Source organism: Papilio machaon, chromosome 16 (assembly GCF_912999745.1).
Source record: "Papilio machaon chromosome 16, ilPapMach1.1, whole genome shotgun sequence".
Lineage (NCBI taxonomy): Eukaryota > Metazoa > Arthropoda > Insecta > Lepidoptera > Papilionidae > Papilio > Papilio machaon.
This window is the reverse complement of record NC_060001.1, coordinates 2,419,275-2,431,812: the sequence shown is the minus strand read 5'-3', so window position 1 is coordinate 2,431,812 and position 12,538 is coordinate 2,419,275. Positions and strand designations below refer to the sequence as shown.

The following is a 12,538-nucleotide window of genomic DNA, read 5'->3' as shown; positions in this document are numbered from 1 at the left end:
ATCTATATTAACTCCCTTCTTACGCATATCCTCTTTCACACAATCCATCCATACTTTGTTCAGTCTTCCTCTACCTTTGTATCCATCAATCTCATTACTTTTTTTATGTACTTTTTTTAAAGTATCGATCCAAAATTCAAATTATGATAATATTTTATTCGCTTACTTTCTGATCTTATTCCTCTATTTCGATTATAAACTATCGGAGTACACAATCAATTAGTGGCATACAGTAAAGCGCACATAAAGCGTTTGTGTGAGTTTAAATCAATGTAAGCGTATCTTCGAATCGCCTGTTTACAATATAGGTTCTATTAAAAGATTTATATTGCTAGCCGGATTTTATTTTATGACTCACAGTATTTACTGCGCGAATTTCTTTATAGACATGCAAATATTTATAATGCACTAAGTATTCATTTGTTTTTATCACATGGTATGTTTGTCATTCCATATGGTAACATGCAAATTATCACTTTATTTCCCGACAGAAAACGGTTTCTATAGAATGTATTTATATTATTACTAACTGTCCCCCGTGACTCCGTCCGCGCGAAATTAAAAAAATATGAATTATTAGCCTATGTGTTATTCCAGACTATGTTCTACATCTTTACCAAATGTCAACAAGATCCTTTCAGCCGTTCCGGAGATACCTTCAAACAAACATCCATCCATCCATCTAAACATACGCATTTATAATATTAGTAAGATTATTGAATTCTTAACAAATATTTAAATCTACGATTTGGGTCCGTACTCTTCTGTGAGATCAATTTAATACATATTAAAGTCGAACATAATTGATGATTTATAAAACTATCATTAGATGTTTAATGTTAGCTATTACTCTCTCGTAATCGTCTCTGAAGCTCCTTTACTTTACGAGTGTTAAGGTTTATTCTTTTTCAAATTGCTTATCTAAAGTGATATAAGGAGTCTACTACTCATTTTTATTGTTACAGGATTTATGAATTGGTGATTTTGAATCGTATGTTTACGAATCGAACGCTTTTCGCAAATGGACCAAGACTTTAGTGGACCACGTGTTGAATTATAGTAAACGCTCGGGTTTCGTTTCAGGTGGCAGTATTAATTGAGAATGGCGCCGGGAGCGAGGAAATAGTGCGTGGCGGCTGGCGGCGCTGGGGCGGCGCGATGGGCCGGGGGCGCGCCTAGCCAGCATGGAAGAGGACGAGCGGAGACTGTCGTTCGGGCCGCCAGCGCCGCTGCACTCGCCCGGCGAGGAGATCGACGGCTCGCGGCTGCTCGGCGAGATCGTCCGGACGCTCGAGGCCACCAACCCGGAGGCGGCCGCCCCGCTGGCGGCCTCGCAGTCGCGCGATGAGCTCGCGGAGGCGGCACAGCGGCCGCGGCGGGACGAGCTGCGCATTCCGCTGGACGTGACGTTCGCAGAGCCGGCGGGCCGCGAGGGGCGTGACGGACGCGACGCGCGGGATGGGCGCGAGGAGCCGCGTGCGCTCGTCACGCCGTTCACGCGTGAGTCGGCACGGCGCGCGGGTTCCCGCGGCGCGCAGCTAGTGCGCGAGTTCGGTTTCATGCCGCGCCGCCGGCTCAGCGTGGAAGATGGCGCGCGGCTGCCGCGCAAGTACGAGCCTTTCCCGCCCAACCTCTACGGACGACCGCTCGAGGAGATCGACAATTTTATTTATGACGAGGTGAGTGAAATAAACTTTTCTTTTATTCGTCAATTTTCTACCGTCTTTTAATTCTCTTCGTTTCTAGAGATTTTAGTAATTCATATCCTTTAAAAAAGTTGGATTTAAGAATTACTTTATTAATTAATAGTCCTCCTATTTGAACAGTAAACCGTTCATTATTTATGCCTTTTCATAACAAGTTTTCAGATTCACTTACCTAAAGTTTTAGGGAAGAGATATAAAATAAGATTAACAATCTTCTTTCATTGCGTGACTCGTTGTCAATTATATGAAATAATGATATGGTTTAGTTTTCAAATATATATCTTTTATCCGATATAATTGTAAAACGAATGTAAGTTTAAAAGGCTCACATAAATTTATTACGAAGTACTTTTGGGTCACACACAAAAGCTAGAGCGGAACTATCACAAAAGTTAAACACAACTGCATATGTCGGCGCCACACAGCTGAAAATCCTGAATTTAATATTCACTTGCAATTTAGCAGTTTTGTAGTTCAGCTATCACACTTTATGTGAAATTGTTATTCGAAGTGGTAAAAGCAACAATTTTTTGTTCTATGTTCATTATTTTCAGAGTGAGCAAATCTTAAATTACACATTTTATGAAGCATTGAAATGAAAGTCATCGTTTTGTTATCAAACAAAAGCTTAACGTTCTCTATTAATCGGCAAAGACTGTCAAATTTTCAATGAACAATTAACGACCATATTAACAGGATACGCGGTGGTCAATTTGCGTCATTCATAAAGCGAAAGCAACGAAGCTAATTTTAATGTCAATATTTATTAATGATTTATCAGGATATTAATAATTTAATTGGAATTTGGTTTTGATGTACTTGAAGAAAAAAAACATTAAATCTTATTTGCCCCGGATAAATTTAAAAGACATTGTAGTGAATTTTATATTTTTGCACCGAAATCTCTTCTTTTATGAAGTATTTTATATTCAGCTATGTGTATATTTAAAAAAAAATTTCAATCCGTCTTAGAAAAGCTAAGGCAAGTTGATAGTGTTGCATAAACTGTTTGGTATACTGCTAACAATATGGATAAAAAAATCTTTGTGAATTTTCTTCCCTTCTTCTGTTTTAGGTGACATTGGAAATATCATAGATATAATCTCCAATAAAAAGGGAACAGAAAGTTTTATCGTCACACTAACACTTCCGCCATTTTGTCGACCCTTTATATTGAATTCGGGTTGTAAAAAATGATCACCGTCTATTTTTCTCTAGTAAAAATATCGTGGTTCGTACATGTGTTAGGCAACATTACATTATACATGGTGTTTTAAAAACCATAAACGTATTGTTTCTATAATTACCACTAAATTTCAAAGTAACGATATTCATTTATTTATTTGAAAATGTCAAGACAGTATGAACAGGCCAAAAATAAAATGATAATTATGTACATACTAGCTTTTACCCGCGACTCCGTCCGCGCGAAATAAAAAATAGAAAACGGGGTAAAAATTTCTTATGTCCGTTTCCTGGTTCTAAGCTACCTGCCCACCAATTTTCAGTCAAATCGATTCAGCCGTTCTTGAGTTATAAATAGTGTAACTAACACGACTTTCTTTTTAGCCGACTTCAAAAAGAAGGAGGTTATATATATAAAGATACATAAAAACAAAAAACTTTAACGTTTGTCAATTTTTTATCCAGCAATTAAATGTTTTATACAATACATCGATGTTTGTACACATCAAGTTAAATTATCTTATAATTTATTTTATGGATACAACAATAAATTACTTTATTGTATTCAACAAAGTTAGCAGTTCAACAAAGATAGTGAATGGTGACACAAATGATTCCAGTTTCCACATTCACCTGCATAATGCATCCGCAATTACTTTACAGTGAATGTGAATGCTTCATTTTGCATTTAAAATCCAGATAATCACTACGTATTACGTAAGTTCTTTTATAAAAGAAATATAATTTATACGCTTTGATACTTAAGCATGTAGTTCTGTATTACTACGCACTTTTTAAAGGTTAACTTTTTAGGAAGATCTATAAATGAATGATAAAACACTTACTAGATGTTATGAAATAAAATTATTAAGCTCTATATCACAAGTCCTCTAAAACTAAAGTGGATATTGCAATCATGCCAAGTGCTACAATAGTACTATTTTTGACAGTATCAATATTACCACACGTGTCACATATCGATTGATACCGTCGCTAAATATCACATGAGCATCCTCTATCATAAATGTTTACTTTTGTTGATTGAGTCACTAGTCCAGAGCTAATACCATTTTTTTTTAGTATTCGCCGCTTTTTATGCTTAAATTTCTAGGTATTTTTTGTGGAGACTTCAATGAATTTATCTATTGGAAATCGTGCTAATATTAAAAAAAACCGTTTATTCACACCCGAGGCTTTTACAATTCAGAGAAAATATCGAATCATTTCCATTTTTATAGACAGAACTATTTCACTATTATAAGTTGGTCAGGAATTGTAAAACAATAATTTATTTCATAATATTTTATCACACTTAAAATTTAGTTGAACGAAACTTCAGATGTCGTTAAAATGAGGAGAGGGTTTCAAGAACAGTATTGGTATTCAAGAGGCCGTTCAGCTTTGAGTTGAGCGCGATCTCAACAGCTACGAATACTGCTGAGTAGAATTGTAGTAAACAGTATTGGAAACGTTCCAAAACTGGGAGCCCACGAATGTATTATAACTAGTCAATCTTAAAAGAGGATTAATATTACTTTGCTTACCTGTTGATCTATAACATATTTTACAAAATAATTAAACGATGAAAGACAAAATGAAATATTTGAAGGAACATAACGAACAGTGGTAGACGCCGGCAACAACATCTGTTGCATGAATTAGCCGGCTCTTCCGGTGCAAGACCACGATCACACAGAAGACAAGCGTGAAGTGGAAGCAATTTCGCTTTTCATCTAATGACTAATGTGCTGGAGGCCCATTTATAGACCCCTTTCCTATCTTACGCCTTCCTCATAAGGATAGTATAGGAAGGGGGAGTGGATTTGACGGAGGAGGACAATTTTGTAGATTGAATAGAAGAATAGATATAGAGCAGGGGTCGCTTCGCCAATAAGGTGGCCGTTGGCTCGTTTGCCACTTTGTGATATATAAAAAAAATATTGTATAAAATTATTTAACGATGCCAAAACTAACAATCTTGGTTTTCCTAGAAACAAACACATGTACAGATATACATAACTGCATACAAAACATTTTTTAAAACAACATACGATTGTTTAAGCGCTCGTTTACGTGTGGTGATTAATCCTCGTTGCTATTTTCAATAGTTTTTTTAAATAAATAACGTCGTTGGAAGATCGAATTTCGCGTACGTTAAACAAGTCTCTCTCGTAAATTCGGTATATTTAGGTACGGGATGGAAACGCATTATACATCGGCTTAACGACCCGAAATGGAATTCTACTCGGGTTCAGTTTACGATACCATTATGTCACGTCACATTGATTTATATGAATTATAAACATGGATGAGTACTCTTCTTTATACTACTGAGTCAAAAAATTCATATTACTAATTGAAAAGTCTACCTCTATTATTAATGTTGTAATTTTTATTCCTTGTTCAATTTAAGAAAGCAGATTTTTTTTACATACAAAATTATGTTCTCACATATTCACTACAGAAGTAGTAGTCTGTAGTAAGTGAAATTAGTGTATACAATAGTAACTGCAAAACATCCGTGTCACCATCTTTGTAATCAGTTTAAGTAAAGCACATTTGATTTACGTCACAGCTAATATAATGTGTAGTGTGTTGTTAGAGACGATGCAATACGTAGAGCGAACGTGGTGCAAAACGGGAAGATATTATTCTAACTCAATGCCGGCTCGTGATTAACTCGCAGCTAAAGACGCTTGTTAAGCATCTCAGTCAATTGTGGATAAAGTAAAGCACGCGTAAGGCTGTGGAGCGTCAACATTTAAAATTGTTTTATGCGCAGCGTCACGTGCGAGTTTGCTAGCTGCTATAAAGTTTGGATAGCATTGTACAGCCAGAACTAATTATTGTTTGAGTTCGTTGTTTCGTGCTGTAGTTTAGCGGCGCGCTCGAGCGTGATGCAGTCGGGTGTTGATGGATAATGAAACACAAGTCGGTCAGGGACGACATTCGGTATTTAAAAGCTGCATATTTTTAATGCTTTGATACAGTAATTACTTAGTACTGCACGCGTAAGCTCGATTTTGCGAAAATGAACAAAGCTAACGTTGTTAATTTAAAAAAACAATAAATACGATTGAATCTTGTCTTCCTAATTATTTAACAAACTTAGCTACGTACATTAATCAACTATTAAAAATATACTTCGACCTCTGTTCGCTTTTTAATTTTTAAAATCTCAGTACTCTCGTTCACTAATAAGGCTTTTGATACGAAGTTGTTTTGTTTATGATGTCGTCAGTCGTCATTCCAACCTTGGAAAAGAAAATCGAATTGTTGAAAGACCTGATTTGGAACGTTGCCAAGTCAATTAACGTCATTAAAATGTAGACCTGTTTGTTTCTTTTGATAAAGCGAAACAAATAGATTAATTAAACTATAAAGATAAGACTGTCATCAAATACCTATAAGTAAATAAACAGAAGACCAGTGAAAGACAGATGAATGCCATAAAAGATAAATGACAAAAATACAAAATATAAACTGCGAGAGATATTTTTTACATGTAATCCGCAAAACTACCTTATACAGACCACATAGAGTAGAACATACCATAGTAAATAATTAATAATGCAAGCGAAAAGCGCATATTATTTATAACCTCAAATGTTAAGGTAAATATCACGGAAGTTTGACGAACTTAAACAAAATTCAAACACGTAATTTCTCTGTACTCTTCTTGAAAGTGAAACGCAGCTAAATAAGCTTTATTGTCTATAACTGAAATAGAATTTTTCATGTATTTTTCCAGCTTTCACAAATAGATCCGTGCTTCATTAAAAATTCATAAGCGAATATTTTCGCAGAGTATTTATAATGATCCGCTGTGGGTGGATGTAAAAGTAATTATAAATTACGTTTTCCCCGGGTCTCACATTACATGTTTATTCGGCATCACATCGCAACCGACTTGTTGACTGAAATACGTAACGACTTCATAATCATTGGAATATGAGGAGAAAAATATTATTTTTTTAATCTTAAGTATTTCTGAGGGTTGTGTATTTAATTTTAAACGCTTTTGTATTTTTCGAAAGATTTTCGTTTTCTGCTTACTTATGTAAATCCTACATGTCATAGTTTACACAGAAAAATGTTAACTAAGGCAAGGTAATGTTCCTGTATCATCAATTTTCACACCATAACAGAATAAAGAGCTAAAAAATCTCTAACGTACAAAAATAGACGCAGATGTATTAAGAATATTAAACAGGAAAATGTACATTATATTATCGTTCTCTTTAAACCCTTTTGTGGCAATGAAAATTAAATATCCTCAGTTTGAACAAAGGTTGTAATAACGTGTATACATTAAGTAGGGCGCCGCGTTACAATATTTTCGTATAAACGCCTACACGTGCGAAAGAAAACAACCTTGTATTGTTCTTTGCTTTTAATATGCGGGGTAGCTTGAGAACGACGAGGAAACTTTGTTGCGTATAATTAAATTTCTTCATAACGTATCAATGGGATGTTTCATTTGTTATAAAGTTATGCTTATTAAATAAGCAGATGATAAAGAAGGAATTACGAGTAATTAGAAAGAAGAAACTTCTAAATATTCACATAATTATATGGGACATTGAATAGAGGGTATATTATGGTGTAAGATGGTCGAATTCAATGTAAATAAGAAATTACATTAACACATTTCACTGACCGACAGTCAATTTTTGTCTATTTATGGAATGTTTTAGTGTTGAATGGCCACCTACCAGTTCCATTATCAAATCAGTACTATGTCATCATCATATTGCATTTTCATGCGGCTCAAACACTCACGTATATATATCCGGTGTCGGCACCGACTAGTTTTGAGCCCATCGAAGGCCCTTCATCAGGGTTAGTGGGACTGGTATTATTTCGCGATCGCGGCCCGTCACTCAATGAGTGAGCTCGATGGGCTTGAAACTAGTCGGTGCCGACAACGGATATATATACGTGAGTGTTTTAGCTGTTCCTATATAAGTTAATGATAATGTCTCACGAAAGTTTGAATAATTCATGCGATTTATTAAAAAATGCAAATTTTCAGAATCAGTAACCGGAAAATGGATAAAATTTAATTTGCAATATATGATGACAAACATCAGGACAGTTGAAACTAAATAAAACTTTGTAATAACGAACTACTTCCACAAAGTTGGACTTAATCGTATAATTGTATACGTTGTACTGCTTTGTTTTATAAAATTGTCGGTAGTTTTACGCTGCGTCTGTACGTAAATAACTCAACAATTTCAACTAGTCCATATTCCACCTGTAATGCGGTATTATTCATGAGCTGTCTTCCTTTGCCGTCCGCAAACTTTACTTTTAATTTAAACTTTGTTCCTTTGCTTTTCATAAACAAATACAGTTCATATTGAATAACAAGAAATTCAAGTGACTAGTTAAATTTGAATTTCTATTCAATGCAGTATTGTCTTACTTTGAATCAATTTCGAGTTGGAAACAATGTATTTGAAAGTTATTACAAGTTATAATCCATAAACTATGTTATTTTTTGTTCCTATAAATTTGACTATTTTTTAAATGTCTAAACAATTTGGACATTGATATACTATTTAATGTTCACTCTGGTATCGTAAAATTTTTATCTAGTTAACGAATATAATTAAGAAATTAAGTTCTACTATCTTTTATTATAAACTAGCTTTTACCCGCGACTCCGTCCGCGCGGAATAAAAAATATAAAACGGGGTAAAATTATCCTATGTCCGTTTCCTGGTTCTAAGCTACCTGCCCACCAATTTTCAGTCAAATCGATTCAGCCGTTCTTGAGTTATAAATAGTGTAACTAACACGACTTTCTTTTATATATATAGATACAAAACATAAGTCCTTTTTAATCCTTTGGGGAATTTATATAGATTTATTTTACCCCTATTAGATACAGTGTCTATTGTCATGAAAACGTCGTAGTCATCCAAAATAACAGTAAAAATTAAATGTAAGATTAAATCAACAATGTGACCTTATTGATTTAATCTGTCGTTATAATTCACATAAATTTTACAGTGGACCTGGATACGCGAGAGTCCAAGGAAGCGTGATGTGTTCTCGCTTATAGAAGTCGTCCTTCGAAACCGGACAATGAATCTCGCTTGGAGAGGTTTCTCGCTTATCCAAAATTATTATTTATTGATAAAAAATTTAAACTAAAACTGTATACAGTATTATGATAAAGAAAATACCGATCACAATGAACTAACCACATTATACAAGCATCGCATTTGCATACTTTCGAAATAGTTCTTTACTTTGAAAGCTAAACTGCAGAAACACGGGCTAAATAAGCAATTTCGAAGCACAAAAGGGCGTCGGGGCGGTGCCGGAAGGTCTGTGGATCTTGTTCCCCAGTTTTAATTCATTGCGCGCCTCCGAGCCAACTCGGCGGAATATTTAACAGATACTCCTATTCATCTTGGTCGCACGACCTACATACCGAAGCCTCATTAATAAGGGTATAAATGTCAACGATTTTTTTAAAGTTCTTTCATGTGTTTTATGAGGTGCTTTAAAGAGATCGTTCAGGAATACTAGTTCTGCTTTCTACGGTGAGTTAGTTTTATAAAGAACGATTGACAATAGTAGTACCGATAAGGATTATGGGCTTTTTTATGGTCGCATTGTTTTTATTTCTTTGTGAATCAATTGATTTTTGATTAAAATAAAAGCCGGATATTATTATTCAAATTAATGATACGTGTATTCCTCTAGTGTCTAGTTTGTTACGTAGTACTTAAAAAAGAGAGATCGATCTCCGATTGGCGAGAAGGTGGAAAGTTCGAAGAGGTCCTTTTTACAACTCGTGCAATGAAATTTCTTACTCAATGATATAACCGTGGGTTTCCATTGCAAATCTATTTTTTCTTTCAAATGGTAGTAATAGCAACCTTGAATATGTACCACAAATTGAGTCAAAATTTTGATTTGAGTACATTTTGAAATCTTTTCATTGTTAAAAAATAGAAGCTTTGTGATATAGTCTGTTTAAATTACTCTCGTAGCTCTTCGTATTTTGAAGCTGCCTGAATTAAAGCAGCGATGCGGTTTTGTAGGCAGTTGAAACCTTTCACTACGAGTATTCAAAGTCGCTTTCCGTAAAAACACTTGTCGAGTAAAATGGTCGGCCATTTTATAGCAGTGTTCATTTTAAAAATGTATCTTTGTTAATACCACTAACTGTAAATACTCTCGCTTTGATGTTTACTGTAAAATAATGAATACATTTTTACTATGTATTCTACGCGATTTTATCCGCCGTTTTGGCATGATTTTAAATGAATTTCATAAATAACTGGCTGTCGCCCGCGACTCTTACTACTCTCTTAATAGGAGTATGGAAAATAGATAGCAGTCGAATCTTAGACTTTCTAAATATACATATAGCATTTCATAAAAATCAGTCAAGCCGTTTCAGAGAAATATGGTAAGATACTTTGTGACAAGAGAATTTTGTATGTAAGATTGGGCTATCGAACGTAAAAAAAATATTCAAATCTTATAGTCTATTTCTGGATAGCGCTTTCAAATAATAAATCTGCATAATCTGGTAAATAATATTCCTTTCGTTAAAGCCATCGCCTTTGTTATTTACCTTTCACTTAACCTTAAAAGAGTGTGTAATAAATTGTCCCATACTGTCGTGTGAAACCCAAGAGAATTCAACTTTTGCTGGCTTTTGTTGTAAGATATATCAAATTCTTAGTCATTCTTAACTTCTATTGTAACGAACCGAAAGAAAAATACAAATATAAAGAAAAATAAAAATACCGAAAGAAATAACAATGTGTCCAATCCTAGTAACATTGTATAATAATTACGAGATGAAATGAATGTTTGTTATCTCACTGAAATCTGGATATATTAGAATATAGATGTAGAACATAGTCTGGAAGAACACATAGCTACTAGTTAAGTTTTTTTAAACTTCCTCATGTGCGGAGTCGCAGGTTACAGCTAATATTTTAGACAAACATTTTAACATAGTTTTTAGACCCTTTGATATAAATTTGCAGCATAGCAGAAGGTGAGAATTGTTAAAATATGTATATCTGTCAATGTATTTTGTTTTACATAGAAAATTAAAACTATTAAAGAAATGTATTGGTTATTTAAATACCTATGTGTAAAAATTGCGTGTTGTTAGAACATAATTCAAAGAAAAAAAAAATATTATTATGTATCATGGGATTTGTCCTTATGATTTATAGATAACCGTTCACACTCCAATCTGACTTACATTTAACCAGTGTATTAATTAATTAATTTAATTCAAAAAGCATTGATTCAACCAAGCTTACACTGAAATACTTCATTGTTGAGAATCAAACAATACTTATTTAACACTGAAACCGAATTAATTTAAATTAAATTGAGCGTACATGAGTTAAGAGTTTTGTGGTTGTGATAATCTGTGATTAATGTTCTGAGATTTTCTTATTTTGAATGTTAAATTATATCTGCAGGATGTTAACCTTATTTATTCGTATTTTTTTATTTTCTTTCTTATTTGAATCTTTCTTATTTCTGCTGATTATTCAGAATTTTAATACTGAAACGTATTTTTTTGGTTTCAGTACCTATCAAAATGCTACAAACATAAATGTATTTTGATATAAAATCAACGCATTTTTAATGTCCAAATCCAACGTCAATTAGCAGAATTACTTAGCAAGTTTATGGCCACAACAATTTCATACATTTGACATTTGTCACGATATTTCAGGCCGTGTAACATCGCGTGTTCATTGCGCGGGATTGTCACATCTCTATCATAAATCCAGTCGACGAGGCGACTAAGTTTGTAACATGTTTGTTACAGTCCAGACTGATTTAGTGACAGGTTACATACGACTGAACTCAATAATAGATTTGATAGATTTGATTGACACTAAACCGATCGCAAAATAAAATAATTTTTGCATCGATCTTAAGGATGGAATCTTATCTTATTTAGTACTCTTTTTCCACAAATGGATTATTAATACTATTGTTATAATAACTTAGATAAGAGATTAGTTTTTGCATGTAGCTGATAATTGCACTTAGCTGTTAAAACGAGTAAAAACCATCAATTAGTTTCAATGAAAGACTAAAAACATCGAATTTAACCCTACCAGAGGTAAGGTACGACTGAAAAGTCAATAAAATTGTGACCAAAGGTGTTTCCATCGCGTGATCCACGCATTGGGCCGAGCACGCGCGGCAGATTTAAGCCCGCTCTCCAATAGCCTTGGTTAATATTAGAACAATGGAATAAATAAAACGGACAAAGGTACACTTCAGAATTATTATGAAAGAAAAATAGACTTATTTGGTCTCGTTACGTGTTCCTTTTCCTTTACATTATACGCTTTGCGAAGTTCTCATTTTTCTTATTAATATTATAATTAATATTATGTATACCACAATTACATTAATAAAATACAATGTGAACTTTATGATAACCGCGAGAATTTGTAAGGATATCGACTTTCCACCACTAAAATAATAAAAAAATAATGACAGTGAAAACCAAAGACTTTTTTCAAAGAATAATCCCTAGTCAATCAAAACAAAGTAACAAGAAAGTAGCTGTAATATTATACATACAAATTAAGTCATTTAAAATAATAACTAAATCACGAGTTACTGTTTGT

The 12,538-nt window shown here is 33.9% G+C and overlaps 1 protein-coding gene across 4 annotated transcripts in view; it reads left to right on the top strand.

Annotated features, from left to right (window-relative positions):
- The first annotated feature begins 1,460 nt into the window (after positions 1-1,460).
- The window catches only part of LOC106715826 (sodium channel protein 60E), a 41,565-nt gene continuing 30,487 nt past the window's right edge, over positions 1,461-12,538 (top strand). For 2 of the 4 annotated variants that reach the window (XM_045681594.1, XM_045681593.1), the window contains exon 1: positions 1,461-1,679. In XM_045681594.1, the coding sequence (XP_045537550.1) occupies positions 1,560-1,679 (120 nt within the window). In that variant the 5' untranslated portion in view covers positions 1,461-1,559. The remainder of the gene's footprint in view (positions 1,680-12,538) is intronic. The other 2 variants (XM_045681591.1, XM_045681592.1) reach the window with 2 other exon arrangements.